Here is a 21001-nt window from a genome sequence, read left to right as displayed (position 1 = left end):
TCCCCCAGGCCATCAGGCTCCTAAACTCTAACTCTGTGTCATAACATCACTTGACCATGTAAATATCACTATATCAATAAGCTATTCATAATTTTTTTCTACCTCATATTGCTGCTATTTAAATACCCTGTACAACTTTTTTGCACATTCTTTTGCACATTCCTCTTTATTACTATTTATGTCAACAACATACTGACCTGCACATTTATATTTTTATCTTTTATTTTATTTTATTCTTTTATTTTTTTCTACTTTTCTTTTTCTTAATATTTGTATTCTATACAATTGCACTGTCCTTGGAGCGGACCTGCCCTACATTTCACTGCTGGTTATAGCCTACTCTGTATAATTGTGTATGTGACGAATAAACAATCTTGAATCTTGAAAATATGGCGCCACAGGGAAGGATGGCAGGAGTTGGATTTTCATTCATTCATTTTCTTTCTTTCTTTCTTTCTTTGAATCACCATCAAGCTAACAACAAATTCGTTAATTCATTTTTTTCATTTTTAATTTATCTATCCTGTAGTTTCTTTCATATTAATTTATTCAGTGTTCATTTATTCATATTTTTTGGAAGGCTTTATGGTGAAATTTACTCAGGTTTCATCTGAAATGTGCTGAATGAACATAAAAAGTTTTATGAAATATTCACGATGAATACCGACGTGGCACCATCATATTGACGTAAAAGCACTCTGCATCTCGGTGTAATCAAGATTGCGCATAAACCTTTCGTAAATTCATGGATCACGCCTATCGTAACTCACTTGAACCGTTACATTTACTTTTTCTGCTCACTTAAAATGACATTCCCATCATCTACAGTAACTCTTGAACTTCCTTGTAACTAATTCGCGCGCAGTAGGCACCATCTGTTGCATGTGACTATCTCCATGGCATCGGGCATCGCGCTCGAGATTCCTGTGCCAGTCCATTTTTATTGTTGCAGTTCGCCAGTGCGCAGGCGCAAACCAGGGGAGCGCGGAGCCTGCAGAACTGCGAGCGCTCCGTGGTACAAAGGACCCATACCAGTCAGGCACGGCGCAGCGTTACCATGATCTTCTCCATCCCACCGATAGATTCCCATCCCGCCCGCATCACTTTAACGACCAGCTTCCAGCAAGTCCGCAAGCCTGACCGACGCTGCCCGGCCGCAGAATGCACGGGGGAAAAAGAGGACTGGTGGCACCACAGAACACTTTTTTGGAAAATATTGTCCGTCGCTCAAGTGGTAAGATGATCGCTTTCTTCAGATTGCAGTACCCGACAAAGCAAAGGGGAAAGTCTTATGATGTCTTAAGATATGTTTCAATTATCTCTCTTTTTCTTCTTTCTAACTTTAATAATGCGTAGAATTATGCGTAAAAGTGAAGCTCGTGAGTTTCTTTCCATAAAAATGGAAACCCACATTTTTTCCTTATCAAAGTATGATTAAATATTTAGATCTGACGCGCCTCAAGTCATTTTTTATGAACTCTTCTTTATTGAGTGCTTAATAAAACATATAAAAACTGAGAGCTACAAAACGGAAAAACAGCCGTGAGCTAAACATGACCGCTTCATTACCATAATAATAGTAATTAAACACAGTTAACAACACATCGCTCGATCGCTTCCTAAAACGTTATCTTTACTATTTGCTATCCATTATCAGTATTAATGTATTAATGTAATGCATCAGTAAGACTTGATTATTATATGGCATCAACAGCCTACACTCGGAATGAATCTCACGCGGGGAAACATTTATTTGCGTCAATTGACTCTTGTAAAAAAAAAAAAAAAAAATCACACAAGCAACCATTTCATCACACAACCCGCCTTTCTTGCTTACTTGAGTTAAACTTTAAACCAAACATTAAATCTGATACTTTAAGTTTATTGTGTTTAAATTGATGTGTGACTGTTATAAATTATAATTTTGTATATATTTTTTATTTATTTATGCTGTGTAATCACTTTTTTTACAATTTATATTATTATCAGTATTAGTACTACTAGTAGTAGCAATAGTAATATTATTAGTATTATTTGTATTATTATTACTATTATCCGAACAGTCAAAGAAGCTCTAGAATCATCAGTTTATCTGCATGCTCAATTCTCAGTTGTTTGTATCATCAAATTATATTTGATCATAGCAAAAGTTAATTTAAAGTTGATGCAGTTTTTCTCGGTTGTTTTGCGGTGGATCTTCTCGTGTGTGGAAGGCTTGTCGCCTGTGGCGTGAATTGTGCTGTGAGTAATTTTGTGTCACATACAGTTTCCATGTAAATCTGCCACAGGTTCTGTATGAGTTTGTGTTAAAGTACCTCACCAGCAGAGGTCACACACGATTACTGCAACAAAAGCTGTTAATATCTCTTCACTCTATTTCACATAACACAAACGTAAAAGTTAAAGACACAAATTTGGGTGTTTTTCTGTACATTGAGACCAGGCAGTTGTTTCTAATGAACTGTGTGTGTGTGTGTGTGTTTTTTTTTTTTCTTTTTTTTTTAATGTGGTACCCTCTCAGCTCATAATACCATGCCCTGACATTTGCCGTGGGCAGCTCTCTGACCTCCAAGGGTCTCTGGATCTCCCACACACTCTTTACTAAATCTGACGCAGAGCTTGCATCTTTTGAGAAGAAGGCTCCACATTATTTTTTATAAATCCTAATCATAGTCATTGTTGTAACGAGATGCTGATATTTGTATTCTCTGAGCTCTTCTGTCACTATGATCATCGTTTAATGTTTAAGCGATGCAGCGAGTGGAAGAATTTTGATTTCTAGTGCAGATAAAGTTGTTCAGCAGATCTCATATTGTTTCTGGACATCCACCCCTTATCCCATTACTAATTCAAATATGCTGACAGAATCTGAATGGGCTGGATAATTGATTCTTGCGTTTAAATTTACATTTATTTTCTTGTCTTAGGCTTTTTAAATAACTAATTTACAAGGAAGTTCATGCATTCTGTATCTGGATGAATGAACACTTTTACAGCCGTCAGTACAAGGCACAAGTCAAAAACAAAGTCAGGAAGAGTCAGTATTGCGTGTCAAGAATAAAAATGAGAGGTTGCATGTAATTAAAAGTCAAGGTTAGCATCTTCTTCCTTACCACAATTTCACCAAGGTACATTTAAAAATGTATCTAAAGCCTGTGCCAATATGCTGCCAATGAGCTGTCAGCTCCAACTGAGGCTGCATGCATTGGGAGTGAAGAATAGAGAACGTATTGATGATGAACATGCCAAAATTCTCCTTGTGGAACATTTTAGAATTGTAGTGCTGATAATTATTTACAATCTGATTATGCAGTTATAATAAGACAATAGTGTGCAGGTGGTAAATAAAGGATGTGAGCACTGTGTGATTTATGGGATAATTTGGAGAGAGTTTGGCAGGATCTCAGTTGGATTCTAGAAGGGTAGTTTAGGCCTTTTATGTTGTCTTTATGAAGTTAGTAAGATAGTAAGGTAACATAAGAATATTTTCAGAAAGATGAGACATGGTTTGGTCTGACTGCAAAAAAACACCAAAAAAACACCACTACCTTCGTCATTTTAGTTGAAACCCTAAAACAGCAGCAAGCTTTAAATCGCACTTGGCAGGAAAGTTGAATGGGGTGTAATAAGCCAAGCTATCAAAACTCTGAATTGTTGTCAATTATGTAATAGCCAAAAATTATCCAATCTCTGAGCATAATTCTGGCAAGATTTTAAATTGTTCAAGTAAATTGAACAAGTCATACGCAGCATGTTCACCTCAAAATGATGAAGCCTTTCACGAGTGCAGCTGTCGAAATGATGTAGGTGTTTCTGAGGCTTTGTGTCTCTGTCCCTCATTTACAACCAAACACCTCCCTCTAGGTCTTCTCCTTTGTTTGCGGAGAGCAGAGTTTGAGTTTTTCCAGCCCACTTAGGGGAAGTGAGACACACAGCTGGGGGTAAACAAAGTCAACTTTCATAAAGCTTTTTACCTTTACATATCATTGTCAGAACGGCAAAAGCAGTGCACATTTCCTTCCAATTTTCTTATGTAAGTAGAGAAACAACTGTGCTGAGTTCTGATGTGCTGGAGAAGCTTTTTGTAGTCAGCCTGATGTTTGGCTAATCAATGACAGCAGGGTTCTCACTGACTGGGAAATTAAATGATTTCAAAAGCTCTTTTTGATATTGAGGACAGCTATACTGTACCAGCATTTAAGGCTGACAGTTCTGAGTTTAAAATTGCATATATAATGATTAGTTATGATAGTATGTTTCAGCATTGAATTACGTTTTAAATTACTTTCATTTATTATATATTTTATTTTTTATTTTATGTGCTATACATTTTCTCCCACTTTTGTGTTCATTTATTCTCTCTGTTTTTCCTACCTTCTTAGAACTGTTCATTTGCGTTTTGGGCTTATGCAATGTACCATGGCTCGTCTGAGCATGGCTGCCCCTGGCCATCTTCAACTTGCTCTTTTGTAACGCTTGTCACATTGTAAGGTGTATAGGCACGCTACACATACTCTCAAAGAGAAAAAAAGACACACACAGCAAAGGGATGTTAAAGTTCAGTTAAAAAGAAGTATACAATTAACAAGACAGAGAACAGCATGTGAGGAGATAAGAATGCAGATTAGAAAGCCACAGATGTAATGAAAGTGCTATCTTACTTTAACCACAGTTTACCAGAACAGAGAGCTGGTTGTGTTTTGTGTTCACTACCAAAGGGAACCAGTATCTGATTTGTATCTAAACTGAAAATAGTCTGCTTTTATAACATGCTTAGGCTCTATAATGGCCAACAGAAAATCGTTTTCACAAAGATCACAGGCACTAAGAATGGTGTACTCTGTGTAAATATAGGTTTATCTTAATAGGATCTGTTTCTTCTTCCAATTTCCCTGTAGTCACCCTGTCACTGAGTAGCAGGTGCACAAACATACTTCCAAGTAGACAGTGCAAGAACACATACAATGCAATAGCATCCCATTCACAGAAAAAAAAATATGAATGCATTGTTAATGGTTCCAAAAATAGAATGTTTGTGCTTGTTCAATGTCATTACTTCTCACTGCAGTGACTGCCATAAGTAACATGCAGATGAGTGCAGGAAAGACACTTTGTACCTCCTAATGGCACCAGACCTTCTGAAGGGAGCGTTTACTTGGGGATTCGTATGTTACAGACTCGAGTTGCACCATCATCTTCTTTTCAAGCCTAGAAGATTGGTAGAACGTCTCTGACAGCCTCCTCAGAAAGTTCAGGCTTCTCTGGTCTTTCTGCTACAGCATCTCTGTGTTGTCAGTCCAGTCCAGTCTGTTGTTTGACGGATTTCCATGTATTTGTGGGTTTGTACCATCTCTGTGTTTCCATCCTGGATAGCTGTATGAAAATGTTTCAATTTCTTTAATCTTTATTGCTGATGAAGACTACAGCGAATTAGCATACAACTAAAAGTAAAAAAGGTTAAAGAAACAGTAAAACAAATAAACAAAAACACAAACAAAATGCCATTCCAAACTTTCTTCTGGGGAACACAAAATGAGATTTGTTGAAGCTGTTTAGAATATACCCAGTACATTTTATGGGGACTAGATCTACTGAGATCCAAAAAGGCCAAAAAGCATAAAATATTATAAAATGCTCCATATTACTCATAAACTCATTTGTGGTCAATTCAAATACGTTGCACTAACCTTCTAAAAGTTAAGGAAAATATATATCCTGACTACGCTATTTAACATTTAAGCTCAGTAAGATTTTTTTAAAGGTCTTTTTTTTTTCCTCACCAAGAGTGCAATTATTTGGTCAAAAACACTGTAAAAACTGTAATATTGTGAAATATAATTGCAATTTAAAATAACAGTTTTCAAAGTGAATATATTTTAAAATGGTATTTATCTCTGTGAAGACGAAGCTGAATTTTCATCTGCCATTATTCCAGTCTTCAGTGTCACATGATCCTTCAGAAATGAGTTGCTCCAGAAACATTTACTATTATTATCTATGCTGAAAACAGTTGTGCTGCTTTCTGGAAACTACATTTTTTCAGAAATTGAAATCTTTTGGACCATAAAGGTCTTTATTGTCACTTTTGATAAATTTAATGCATCTTTGCTGAATAAAAGTATAAATTAAAGAAAATAATTTTATAATAACTAACCCCAAACCTTTGAACAGTAGTATTTGTTCTCAGGCTCAAAAACTGCCACATATTGGTAAAGCAGCGAATGATTCACGAGCATGGGGTTTCCCACCTGAATAGCCTTGGGCATGATCCTAAGTCAGCAAGGCAAGATGTTTTCACAGCATTTAATCATAATAAAATGAGCCGTTTTGAATCTGAAGCAAACCTTTGGCAGTTTGGACAAATGTGCTTTATTAAAGGTGATATATTAGCCCTCGGGAAATCTCAAAGTTGTCTGACCCTGTCTGAACCTTCTCTATTGGAATTTCTAAAGTGTGCGCTTGAGATTGAATTGACAACTATCCTCAAAGCCGTTTGCTTAAGGCAGGACCTTTGGCCGGAGATTGACAATGGTTATTTCCTAATGCACACGCCGTGGACATTTCTCCTCTTGCTGGAAGTAATGGAGTCAGATGCTGACACACACAAAGTGTCACGCCGTAATTGAATAGAGAATTATAGAGAGATAAAGAAAGACAGCGAGAGGCGATGGAGCCAGAGAAAAGGTCACAAATTGTCTTGACAGTAGAGACTCTTCCGCACAGGGTTTAATAATCAGAGCAATTTATAAATCTACTTCCCTCTTTTGTCAAACCCGAAAGTTTTGAATCTGAATCATGGCCTGTCTCTCTGCATTGAAAAAGGCCAAGGAATAAAACATTTTCCAGCCTTCTAAGAAATGTGACTTTGAATACATGTAAAAACACATGCGAGATCAATAATACTCCCCCTGAATGTTGTCGCTACTAGCCTGAGAGAGTCATCAGAACAAACTGAACCATTGCTGCTGACTTGAAAGCTCCCATGATGCATTGCAGCATGAATAAATTGTGCGGATAGTGTATTGCTTTGGGTTTTGCTGACTTTATGCTAATGCTGTTAGTTATTCGTTGTGCAGTGATCATCGTTTTCCACATTGAGGTTTATTGATTGTCGACATTATTTTAGTCTTGCCTAGTCAGATGTTTGACGTGTGGCATAAGATCAGGACTTGGTCCTAGTTGCAACTTTTTTGACCAAGAACTTAAAACTTAAACGGGATAAGACCGCCTGACTCATGTTCAAAGAGACCAACCACAGTGTGTTTTAATGTGGGGTTTAAGAGCTTGGTTAATGAAATGTATATCAGAAAAAGAAGTTGGCAGCCAATCAGATTAGATATTGCTGCTGCCAGTAATATTTGCATGTTGAGTTTTTTATATTTCTAATTGAAACTATTTCATACCATATTAATAAATCTTTGCCTTGCCAGATGTTCTCTTTCTCACAGTAATTTAAATCAATTATGTGTATGAAGGAAATTATGACAAAAAAGTATCGATAAATTGTTAAACAAGAAGTCTGTAGATGATTTGACATTTTTTTTTTGCTAACACGTTACAATAAGGTTTAATTTGTTAATATTAGTATACATTAGCTAACATGAACTTCAGAGTCATTTATTAATCTTTGTTAATGTTAATTTGAACATATTACATTATCAAAATCAAGTTGTATGTTAATATTTTTCAATAGACCTGAGCTAACATTGCACAGTTTTATTAACTATTAACAAAGATGAATAAATACACTTTAAAATGTATTGTTCTTTGTTAGTTGTTAGTTAATGCATTAACTAATGTTAAGTAATTGGACCTAATAGTAAAGTTACTAATTTGTTATTGGCTGAACATTTACCATTTAGTGAACACTTAAGTTTTTTCAGTTTTTTCAGAAGTTACGCAATGCAAACTGAACTGAAAAATCTCAATGCATCATGCTGGCTTGATTTTGAACTTTCCCAATTTCTTTTTATAGTGCATTTTATAATGTTGCAGTGACGTGTTTTACAACATGCAAAAGAAGATGCAGCTTTCTCATGGGTTTGTGTGAGTGGGCAAGTAAAGTAAGAAAGAAAACAATGTATAGGCTATATGTAAAGGTGTCCATGTGAGTGCTTATGTGAGATGTTTTTCCAGTAAACACGAAATTGTGAAGAGCAGCCTAGCAGCTGTCTGTTGGCCTCCCATGTGGGGTTGGCACGCACATCACTAAGTCTTTCATCACTGTCAATATGCCTCTTATTCACCATCTACACGATAAGCTTTCGGCAGCATCCCATATTACACATAAAGTGCTGACGGACTGCCTTAGGCTTCACGTGGATCTGGAAGTGTAATCAATGTGTATGTTACAACCACTTGAGATATTTAAAGTCTACATCAGCTGACATGAGCTGCTCTTAAAAACAACAAGAGTAATTCAAGAGAGACACAGGTAAACCTGAGTGCTAATTTGCCTCAAGTGAGATTATAAAGATTAAACTCTTTCTAGTCTCAATATTCCATTGATTTTACATGCCGCCAGACAAAACAGCTGTGTCCTCTTATGGCCTGTGAAATGGATGCTCTTTTTGCCTTGAGGTGGATCTGTGTTAACTGTGTATTACTTTACTTTATAAAGCAGGCTTTGAATTCTGAAAGGTGTAGTTAACAAAAGATATTTTGAAGAATGTTTCAACCATTTTTGTTATAAGTTTTAATTCTAAATAAATATTTTATCTCATTATTGTTATTATTGTTAACTGAAATAAAAACATTACTGGGAAAAAAATAAACTGCATTAAAATTCATTTAATGTACCAAACTGTAAAAACAATACAACAAAAAGGCCACAAATTAATGTTCAGTTTTTGATATGTATTATTAGTAATAACAAATTGAAAACTTGTCCCTAAGGGGACATGATGATGGAAAACAAAAATCATGAGATGGGAGCAAAAATGTTTATTTTTATGCTTTTGGGAACCAGTGTTATAGATGCTATTATAGCTTTTATTAATGTTTTGAGTTTTCATTTTTCAAAGTAATTTAGTTTGTTTTATTAATTTATTGTGTGTTTTTGTTTAATAATATATTGTCATGTTTTTATTTTTTGATATGTCTAAATAGTTTTTAACTTTTATTTCAGATTAAGTTTGTTATTTCAGTACATCAAATTAAGCATCTTTATTTTTGTATGTATATATGTATACATAATATGTATATACAATTTTATTTCAGTTAACTTTTCGTTTAAAAAAAAAAAAAAATCAAGTAACAATTTTGTTTATATAGATTTTGTTTAATTTCTATTAACTGTAACAGCCCTGCTACGAGCAAACAGTTTTTTTTGCACAAAATCATGGAAATACCATTTTTTCCCCCCCATCACCACGTCCCCAGGCTACATTAAAACTAATGAAAACTAAAGTAAAGAAAACAATTAGAAATGGAACTAAATTTTAAAAATTTCAATAGAAAAAGTAATTAACATCTAAGCTATAATGACTTTCATCACAACACCGCTCATTCCTCGCTTAGACTTTCCTGTATTGTGGTTATGCTGTGGATGTGGCTGTACATGGTCCTGCTCCACTCGCCTGAACTCCTTTTCCATATTAGTTATTAATGCTTGACTTCTTAGCAGAGACTTTATTAGTCTGACCGTGCTGTCTTGGCTAAGAATGCGATATATCATCAGTGACAGAGCATTACATGATTAACATATCACCGAGCCCCGATCCGCAAACAGCATCTAGGTCTTTTGCATCCTCAGGGAGCACTTCCTTGAAATTGGCCCCTCATCCGAGGGCAGGGGCCATGGCATGGAGACCGCTGTAATGAGTCTCAACTCTCCTTCCTCAAGGGGACAGCACTTCACTTTATCCTTTCCGCTTCTCCTTTCAGCTGGTCCTGCGGAGGCAAACTGAAAGAGGAGGAGGAGGAGAGATAATGGAGACTATTCAATGAAGGAGAGAAGTGGCCACCTTTTTTAATGGCTGTGTCAAATGCCACATTCTCTCTCTCTTTCTCTTTTCCTTAGGGGGGACTGCATGTGTCCAGAGAGAACTGTAGCTCTTCCGCATTATAAAAGCCTTGTGTGTGTGTGTGTGTGTAAGCAAAGATGATTATTTTTGTGGGTGCGTAAGGATTTATATTGGCACAGACATTTCTGTAACAATTTGTGCCTTGATTTGTTTCCGGTGCTGTAATGTTCTCGTTGCCTTGCTATTTTTAACCTGCGTCGAGAGGCTGAAGTCAGCTGGCTTTAGCCTCACTAAAACACTAATGAAGACTGGAGAGGATGAGTCTTTTTAATGGCAGGAACAATGTTAAGGTCTTTAACCCACCTGCTATGGCTAGACCACTATGTATCAATTACATTGATGTCAAGACTGCATTGCAGTTCAATTTGTCAAATGGAAAAAGGAACTGAGTAAGGCATTTTCCACAAATTAGGGCTTGAAACTCAAGTCTTTTTTTTTTTTCAACAAATTGCCACTGAAAGGGAAGTGTTTAACCTTTGGAAAAAAGGTGTCTGGTCATTTAAAATGATTAGACTAAGTGTTATACGTGTTGTTTATTTTATATTTATATTATTATTTACTTCATTATTTTGTTATTTTATTTTGCAGTCACAGCTACAAAAACTAATGCAGTTTATTTGTTAAATAGTTAGTTTGCAGATTTAGCCACCACATGTTGCTTTGTAGTTAGTATATTTAGTATATATATATATATATATATATATATGATAAATAAAATAAGATGTATATACACACTGCTGTTCAAAAGTTTGGGGCCAGTTTTCAACATTTATAATAAAAAATAACGTTAGCAAATCATTATATTAGAATGATTTCTGAAGGATCATGTGACACTGAAGACTGAAGTAATGATGCTGAAAATTCAGCTTTGCGTCACAAGAATAAATTTATTTTTAAAATATACTGAAATAGAAAACAGTTATTTTAATTGCAATAATATTTCACAATGTTTCTCGATTTACTGAATCAGAATCAGAATTAGCTTTATTGCCAGGTATGTTTGCACATGCGAGCAATTTGTTTTAGTGACAGTAGCTCCACAGTGTGACAGAATGACAGCGACAGGACAGGACACAGATAATAAAAGAAAAAAAAAAGTACAAATATACAAAATAGACAATTCAGTATGTACAGGTATGTTAGGTGCAAATTTGAAATGTAATAAGTATGTGTATTAAATAAAAAATAAAAAGTATGATAGTGTTGTGTGTTTCATGTTTATTGTTCAAATGTTCAATGAGATGGATTGCCTGAGGGAAGAAACTGTTCCTGTGTCTGGTCGTTCTGGTGCTCAGAGCTCTGTAGCATCGACCAGAGGGAGAGGGAGTGTGCTGGATGTGAGGGGTCCAGAATGATTTTACCAGCCCTTTTGCTCACTCTGGATGAGTACAGTTCTTGGAGACTGGGGAGGGTTGTACCAATGATTCACTCAGCAGTCTGGACTACCTTCTGTAGTCTTCTGTGGTCATATTTGGTATCTGAGCTGAACCAGACAGTTAATGAAATGCAGAGGACTGATTCAATGATGACAGAGTAGAACTGTTTCAGCAGCTCCTGTGGCAGGTTGAACTTTCCTGGCGAAGGAAGTACAACCTCTGCTAGGCCTTTTTGACAATAGAGTCAATGTGAATGTCCCACTTCAGGTCCTGAGAGATGGTGCTGCCCAGGAATCTGAATGACTCCACTGTTGTTACAGTGCTGTTCATGATGGTGAATGGGGGGAGTGCCGGGGGGTTTCTCCTGAAGTTCATGATCATCTCCACAGTTTTGAGCGTGTTGAGCTCCAGGTTGTTAAGACTGCACCAGACAGCCAGCTCCTTAACCTCCTGTCTGTAAGCAGACTCGTCACCGTTCTGGATGAGGCCGGTCAGTGTGGTGTCGTCTGCAAACTTCAGGAGCTTGACAGAGGGGTCTTTAGATGTGCAGTCCTTGGTGTAGCGGTAGAAGAGCAGTGGGGAGAGAACACAGCCCTGGGAAGCTCCAGTGCTGATGGTGCAGGTGTTGGATGTGAATTTTCCCAGGCTCACTAGCTGCTGCCAGTCTGTCAGGAAGCTGTTGATCCACTGACAGACAGAGGTGGGGACGGAGTGCTGAGTTAGTTTGGGCAGGAGGAGGTTTGGAAGGATAGTGTTAAAGGCCGAGCTGAAGTCCACAAACAGGATCCTCACATAAGTCTCTGGTCTGTACAGGTGTTGCATTATGTAATGCAGTCCCATGTTGACTGCATCATCCACAGACCTGTTTGCTCTGTAGGCAAACTGCAGGGCATCCAGGAAGGGTCCAGTGATGTCCTTCAGATAAGCAAAAAACAGTTTTTCAAATGATTTCATGACCACAGATGTTAGAGCCACAGGTCTGTAGTCGTTAAGTCCTGTTATCTTGGGTTTCTTTGGGACGGGGATGATGGTGGAGCTTTTGAAGCATGAGGGGGACTTCACACAGCTCCAGTGATCTGTTGAAGATCTGTGTGAAGATGGGGGCCAGCTGGTCAGCACAGGATTTTAGACAGGTTGGTGTCACTCCGTCTGGGCCTGGTGCCTTCCTTCTCTTGTTCTTTTTGAAGATGTGGTGCACGTCATCTTCTCTTATCTGCTGTGCCGGTGTGGGGGAGAGGGGGGTTGCAGGAGGTGTGAATGGTGTTTTTTTCAAACCTGCAGTAGAACTCATTCAGATCGTTTGCCAGTTTTTGAGTCTCCACAGTGCTGGGGGATGGTGTCTTGTAATTGGTTATTTCTTTCAGACCTTTCCACGCTGAAGCCGTGTCACTGGAAGATAATTGGATCCTTAGCTTATCTGAATAATTCCTCTTTGCCACTCTGATCTCCTTTTCCAGTGTGTATTTGGTCTGTTTATTCAAGACTCTGTCCCCATTCCTGTAAGCATCTTCTTTGGCCTGACGGAGCTGTCTGAGTTTTGCAGTGAACCATGGTTTGTCATTGTTATAAATCTCTTTACAGTCCTTAATACAGGTTTTGCTGATTTCAGTTTCTGCCTGTAGGTCGGAATAAGATGAACCAGTGATCAGAGAGTCCTAAAGCTGCCCGTGGGACAGAGTGATATGTGTCCTTTATCGCTGTGTAACAGTGATCCAGTATATTACTGTCTCTGGTGGGACATGTAACATGCTGTCTGTATTTTGGCAGTTCACGGGAGAGATTTGCTTTATTAAAGTCCCCTAGAATGATTAAAACAGAGTCCGGGTGTTGTTGCTCTGTGTCTGTGATCTGATCAGCAAGTTTCTGTAAAGCTGAGCTCACGTGTGCTTGCGGTGGAATGTAGACACTACCGCGGCAAGTAGAAAGGTTTACAGTTGATGAAAAGCGTATCTAGATCAGAACAGCACATCTTCTTTAACACTGTTGCATTTGTACCCCTTTCATTGATGTAGAAGCATGTCCCGCGCCGCGCGTTTTTCCCCGTCTAAAGAGCACTGCAGCTCCGCCGACTACTATGTTCAGCAAAACATCCGAATAATCGAAAAACCGGTTGGAAATTTTGTGGTGTGTTCTGCCGAATGTTCAGCAGTTCTTTCCTGGTGAAACTGATCGTGTTTGACAAACAAAAAACAGGAAAAACTAACAAAAACACTAAAACAACAGGAGAGCCAAGCACAATGCTGCCATGCGCAGCGCCGTCTTGATGATTCAAGTTATGATAAAATAAATGCAGCCATGATGAGTAGAGACTTGTTTTCAATAAACTTATCAAACCTAAACTTCTGAAAAGTAGTGTATATATATATTTGTTTATATATATATATATATATATATATATATATAAACAAAGTGGAATGTCTTGACTTAGAAAATATTTTAATGTTGTTTGCAAAAATTTTAAATAGCATCAATGGAGAAATGGCATGTGATTGCCTTGCTTTCTAGGCTTTCAAGAAAACATCTACATAAATGACTATTTTAAGGTTTGTTAAACCAAAGAAAGTGCTTTAATTCCATTCATTCCATACTAGTTAAACTGACGTGCCAAACAATAATATGAGCACTAAATATGCATATACATACAGGTCCTTCTCAAAAAATGAGCATATTGTGATAAAGTTCATTATTTTCTGTAATGTACTGATAAACATTAGACTTTCATATATTTTAGATTCATTACAACACAACTGAAGTAGTTCAAGCCTTTTATAGTTTTAATATTGATGATTTTGGCATACAGCTCATGAAAACCCAAAATTCCTATCTCAAAAAATTATCATATTTCATCCGACCAATAAAAGAAAAGTGTTTTTAATACAAAAAAAGTCAACCTTCAAATAATTATGTTCAGTTATGCACTCAATACTTGGTCGGGAATCCTTTTGCAGAAATGACTGCTTCAATGCGGCGTGGCATGGAGGCAATCAGCCTGTGGCACTGCTGAGGTGTTATGGAGGCCCAGGATGCTTCGATAGCGGCCTTAAGCTCATCCAGAGTGTTGGGTCTTGCGTCTCTCAACTTTCTCTTCACAATATCCCACAGATTCTCTATGGGGTTCAGGTCAGGAGAGTTGGCAGGCCAATTGAGCACAGTAATACCATGGTCAGTAAACCATTTACCAGTGGTTTTGGCACTGTGAGCAGGTGCCAGGTCGTGCTGAAAAAGGAAATCTTCATCTCCATAAAGCTTTTCAGCAGATGGAAGCATGAAGTGCTCCAAAATCTCCTGATAGCTAGCTGCATTGACCCTGCCTTTGATAAAACACAGTGGACCAACACCAGCATCACTGACTGTGGGTACTTGACACTGGACTTCAGGCATTTTGGCATTTCCCTCTCCCCAGTCTTCCTCCAGACTCTGGCACCTTGATTTCCGAATGACATGCAAAATTTGCTTTCATCCGAAAAAAGTACTTTGGACCACTGAGCAACAGTCCAGTGCTGCTTCTCTGTAGCCCAGGTCAGGCGCTTCTGCCGCTGTTTCTGGTTCAAAAGTGGCTTGACCTGGGGAATGCGGCACCTGTAGCCCATTTCCTGCACACGCCTGTACACGGTGCCTCTGGATGTTTCTACTCCAGACTCAGTCCACTGCTTCCGCAGGTCCCCCAAGGTCTGGAATCGGTCCTTCTCCACAATCTTCCTCAGGGTCCGGTTACCTCTTCTCGTTGTGCTGCGTTTTCTGCCACACTTTTTCCTTCCCACAGACTTCCCACTGAGGTGCCTTGATACAGCACTCTGGGAACAGCCTATTCGTTCAGAAATTTCTTTCTGTGTCTTACCCTCTTGCTTGAGGGTGTCAATGATGGCCTTCTGGACAGATGTCAGGTCGGCAGTCTTACCCATGATTGCGGTTTTGAGTAATGAACCAGGCTGGGAGTTTTTAAAAGCCTCAGGAATCTTTTGCAGGTGTTTAGAGTTAATTAGTTGATTCAGATGATTAGGTTAATAGCTCGTTTAGAGAACCTTTTCATGATATGCTAATTTTTTGAGATAGGAATTTTGGGTTTTAATAAGCTGTATGCCAAAATCATCAATATTAAAACAATAAAAGGCTTGAACTACTTCAGTTGTGTTGTAATGAATCTAAAATATATGAAAGTCTAATGTTTATCAGTACATTACAGAAAATAATGAACTTTATCACAATATGCTAATTTTTTGAGAAGGACCTGTATAGTGTACTAGTTATTTATGTACATTTATAAATGTGTTCTCTTATTTTTGATTGCAGAGACAAGTTTCTTGTTGGGGAACGCTCAAATCGTGGAGTGGCCTATAGTTTACAGTAATGACGGATTCTGCAAGCTGTCTGGATACCACAGGGCAGAGGTCATGCAGAAGAGCAGCACCTGCAGGTGAGAGGCTTTCCACCTGTCTATTTTTACCCTGTCCTCAGTCAGTAGTCAAGGACAGGCAGTGATGTGATTTAAATTTATATTCACAACTTTTCTGGCTAAGACATGCCGGATCCAAAAATGCATTAGTGTGCATCATAACAAAATTATGTGTTTTCACGGAATTACATTATTTTGGATCCGAAAACGAAGCCTCACAAACGATTCCAGAGGGATTATGCTCAGATAGCAGAAGCTGAATCTATTAAACTGATGCAATGCGGAATAGGAAGCAGATGAAGTACAGAGTCTGATCATTTAGTATTGTTTTCTATCTTTTTCAAGTGAGAACTGACTGCTAGTTTCACTCATCAGACAATTGAGGATGCTTCGGTAATGATTTGGTGAAATGTTAGGGTCAGAAGTGTCATTTTCTCACTCTGCTTGAGTTAGCAATAATGCTGAAGCACACTTCTCACATCAGTTCAGCTGTGTTGAACCATAGTATAATCTTCATGCGGTATTTAGCCACTCAGAGAGCGCATTTCTCCTGAGCCATCACTGAACACCTTGTTAGCGCTAAATGCGCTCAGTAAGGTGCCAATCAACGGAGTAGAAATAGAAAAACCAACTGCAGCGATTTGGCTCTGCCTACATGCAGTGATATGGATCTGCCTACAGACTGTGATATGACTCCAGATTGACTCAGGATTCAAGGGGAATTTTAGAGGTAGAATTGGCACAAGCCTTTGTCAGCTAAAGCAATAAGGGTGAGGATTTGATACTAAAAATATCTGAGTAGCTAAGGGCCACAAAACTCAAATGCACCATAATTACCTCTGTATTTTTAGTTTTATGGAAGCTGAAATGATAATAAGATGCAAAACAAATAAAATCTTTAAAAGGAAACTGGGGGATTTAGCACAATGCTAAAGAGGTTTCAAAGCCACCCTGTCCTGATTGTAGTAATTAGCTAAAATCGCTACATTACGAGACTCACGTTTAGAGCATTGTCCTCCGGTGTCCACTTAAGAAAGAAATAGACAGTAGATGAGAAAGATAGAGAAAGGAAAAAGTTTTAGTGCTCAGTAACTACTTTGTAACTCTTAAACTACTTTGATTATAACATGATTGGAAAAGATGGAAATAAAGAGCTAAATAATAAAAAAACAGTAACACTTTAGTATAGGGAGCAGTTCCTACTATTAACTAGTTGCTTATTAGCATGCATAATACTAGCATATTGGCTCTTTACTAGTATTTATAAAGCACATATTGTGCATGACCATATTCTACTAATCGCTAATGATAACAAACAAGACATTCATAAAATTCAGCGGACGAATTAAACATTTAACCATCAAGGCTTGTGTGCAAATAATTAACAATAAATTTTGCGATTGCGAATAAGTGCAGTGTCCTGTCAGAGTAACTCTACTGCTGTATGTCGTGTTGTACAGTATATAGAGACGGAGGCGCCAGAACTGTATTTGACACAATGTATGTTGTTGCACGATACTACGATATTTCTTCAAAAGCAGATTGTGGAGATATTTTTATCGTCCACGATCAAAAATCGTCATATCGCACACCCCTACTACATTCACATTGTAATATTGTCATGAAACTGAAAAATGGGAAATATTAATATACCCATTATATATGCAATATATAAATAGCCAATATATATGAATATACTGCATAAAAAGATCCACCATACTCATCCTACGTCTTACCTCTTCCTTGTGTCAATTCCACAATCTAAAGCTTAGTCATTATGTATTGAACATTTTTGTCTCTCATATTTAAATCTAATTTAATTTTATAAAATGTTTAAGAATTTTATGAATGTCTTGTTTGTTATCATTATTAAATTGTATTATCCAAAAGTCTGAAACCATTTTGGCATTTTTTGAATTTGATACACATTTTTAGTCCAAATTTTATAATCAGCAATACAAATGAAATCTAAAAAAGTAAAAAGCTGAATTAGAAAATGAACATGAATTTGAGATTTTTCTGTATTTCTCTCTTTAATGACATTATCACTCAAGCAGCATGAACCAAGAACTGTACAGAGGTGTTCACATGATCATTGTCACAAATCTACTTAACGAGTGACTTAAAAATAGACAAGAATTATAAATATTTTGCATGAACTGTTTTCTCTAAAACCTCTTGTATTTTTCCAGGCTAGAATTATAATTTGACTTCCAGATTTTCAATGTGGTCTTAGACTTTTGAATCCCAGTGTTGCTACCTTATTTGCAAACATTTATGAGAACTTCAGTCGCTAAAAACACAAGAATATCTTTTCTTTTGCTGCTCTCCTAAACTGTTTCAAATTGAATGTTTCCTTCCTTTTACATAACCTTAAGGGCAGAGCATGTCGGAATCGTAGTTCAGTGTCTACTGTTTGTCCAGCCTCCACATGTTAAATAGAGCGGCTGCAGTAGCTGACAGCATGTGTCATCAGCCACTCCCCCTTGTGCACACTCTGTGAATTAACTGACAGTGAAAGACAAGGTAGAGTTTGCTGGGCGGATGTGTGCACAGGTGTGCACTCTCCTCTAACTCTCTTTTTCTGCTCTCTTTGTCTTGCTCATTTTCATCACCTGTTTCTCCTTTTCCCACCCACTTCTCTCACTCTCACAACCTTTTTTCGACTTTTCATCCTTTGTCTCTCTGTATCTCCGGCAGTTTCATGTACGGCGAGCTGACCGACAAGAAGACAATAGACAAAGTCAGACAGACCTTTGATAACTATGAGTCCAATTGCTTTGAAGTGCTGCTCTATAAGAAGAACAGTGAGTATTCCCAGCTACGATTGTTCAGCTTTGCCTGCTGCATCTAGCAGAAAGTACAGAGTACAGAGATGCAATTGTGTCCATGTAGGAAGATGAATTCCTGAAATGTATGAAAATTATTTAAGGAAATGGCTTAATTTTTCTTATATATATAACTAACTTTTGTGACTTTTATGTGTTTTTATAACCATAAAACTGTTCGTGTAATCATAATGTTATATCGTGTTAAGTTAATCAATATATAAGTGCTAAAAAATGTAGACCCCATTTTATTGGTATTCAAATAATATAGGCTTCTTTTGAACTTTCTTCATTTAAATACAGGCACTGTATCAAGCAGCACAAAACCTGCTCATTGAAAAGTGTGCCTGGATGTTACATTAAAAATTCACTAATCCACTTCATTTGCAAACTCTGCGTGAATGTCAGTACAGCCATTAGAAAGTGTCCGGTTTTATGGCTCAGTTTTTAGCTCCTGTCCCAGATCGCAAATGAAAAATCTCGCTGATTGGCAAGGCCAGACACCTCTGAAATCGAAAAGAATTCTAACAAGCTAAGGGGAGGCAAAAGAGCCACTATGTTTCTCTAAAAACTTTCTCCTCTCTTTTGTGAAAAAAGTGTCTTACTTGAAATAGATTTGGGCATTTAAGTCATTATGTCTTCTCAGGTTGGTTGTTACATTGTGTTATACTATATATTATTTATATTTATATTATTTTTAGCTCGGCTCCCCTGTGGTTCACTTTCTGTTTTCACCACAGCTTTTTTGACATAAAGCTTGGGTGCGCACTGTACGATTTTGGCCTAAATCCTAAAAGTTTCATCTGATCCTATGCTGAAATCTGTACTCTTTGATCGCTAATTTTGCAAAATGGGTGCCCTAAGCAGAATTGTATTGTTGTGCCCCCTCTCCCAAATATAATGGATGTAAAAAAAAAACCACCTACTATAGGGGTCAAAATAGAACTTTAATAAAATATAAAAGTAAATAAATAAATAGATTGTAATTAAATTGTATTATTTACAAATTACAATTGTAGCTTTAGACAGTTACCTATGGCTATTATTTTATTAATACAGTTTTACTATGATAAAACCATGGTTGATTTTTGTAAGGGTTGTGACGTCCACATGTTTTTGTTGAAGAAATTATTGAGGTTGTAGCATTTCTGTCGCAAAACGGTGGCCAAAAATGAAAGATTAAGTGGATATTTGAATTAAATTGTTGGTCAATATTAAAGGACTTGATCATCCTGTAAGTGTAACAGCAGCAATTACCAGACCTTTGGCTCCCTTTGCAGGATTTGTAATAATATGTAATGTACATAAATTGTTTATTTTGTACTACATTATATATTTTAACAATGTTATTCAATGAAACCATATACTGTAATGATTAATTAACCAATCATTATTGCCTCATTATTTTATATAATGCATTTTAAGTAATAATAAAAGCTGTAGTTGGCTTAGATCTGATTTTATAACCACAAAAAATATTATCTTAATACCTCTTTGTAAACTATTATTTGAAGTAACAAAACCATGTGGTTACCATCCATGGCTACAAGAACCATGATTTTTGGTTTTATGGCTAATTTTCATAAGGGAGCATGGGAAGTCAGAGAGAATATTATATGCGTTGTTGGTGGTGAAATTATTACCGACATTTAAACATATTATTAACGTCAACAGCCAAAAACGTTTCACAGGATTATGAATGTACCAATACAAGCCATTATCAAAATTAACACTGAAGATTGTTTTTCTTTGCTAGTCACTATTTCAATTCTGCATGTAAATAAATGCAGCTCACCGTCACCGAACACATCGTAGATTAATGATGGAAAATTCCATCAGATCTTCTTATGTATGTCTTGACTGCTTATACAGTCTGACGTTAATGACAACTAAGATCCCACAGTGTGACAATACATTGTAACAAGTTGAAAACAGTTATTTTAAAAAGTCTGTGTTCTGTTCCATTCAGCTGCACTCAGTTACACACAGTTGATTTAGATGTGGAGTCGTGTATGTGTGTGCGTGCGCTCTTCTTATCTCCTTACTCTCCTTATCCAGATTCTGTTAACAGTCACGTAATTTATGATCATGACCGACTCGTGCCCATCCCTAAAAATGTACCATCTTTGTTGAGTTATTTGATCATTTACACCTCGAAGCATCTTGCATTTTGGACACAATTGCATCCTGTCCGCTCTTGATTTTTTCTAATGCAGCTACTATAAAGATAAAGCTCCTCATGTAGCCTCTATAAGATAAAGCTGTCCTGTTAAGCTCAGATGTAATGACCCATTAGGAACACGGGTTACACGGTATATTTCTCATACGGGTGAACCGAGAACCTTGGTCTCAATGATCTTCCTGTTTCCCTCTTTTTTC

The 21001-nt window shown here is 37.2% G+C and overlaps 1 protein-coding gene across 1 annotated transcript in view; it reads left to right on the top strand.

The window, feature by feature from the left end:
• Positions 1-1161: 1161 nt before the first annotated feature.
• The window catches only part of LOC306880012 (voltage-gated delayed rectifier potassium channel KCNH5-like), a gene marked incomplete at both ends in the record, with an annotated part of 100338 nt that continues 80498 nt past the window's right edge, over positions 1162-21001 (top strand). The window contains 3 exons of the mRNA XM_079433276.1: positions 1162-1234; positions 15692-15815; positions 18495-18601. Of these exons, the coding sequence (XP_079289402.1) occupies positions 1162-1234; positions 15692-15815; positions 18495-18601 (304 nt within the window). The remainder of the gene's footprint in view (positions 1235-15691; positions 15816-18494; positions 18602-21001) is intronic.

The sequence above is a fragment of the Barbus barbus genome (genome assembly GCF_936440315.1).
Source record: "Barbus barbus genome assembly, chromosome: 14".
In the NCBI taxonomy this organism is placed as follows: Eukaryota; Metazoa; Chordata; class Actinopteri; order Cypriniformes; family Cyprinidae; genus Barbus; species Barbus barbus.
The sequence above is the reverse complement of the archived record's forward strand: the minus strand, read 5'-3'. Positions and strand labels throughout refer to the sequence as shown.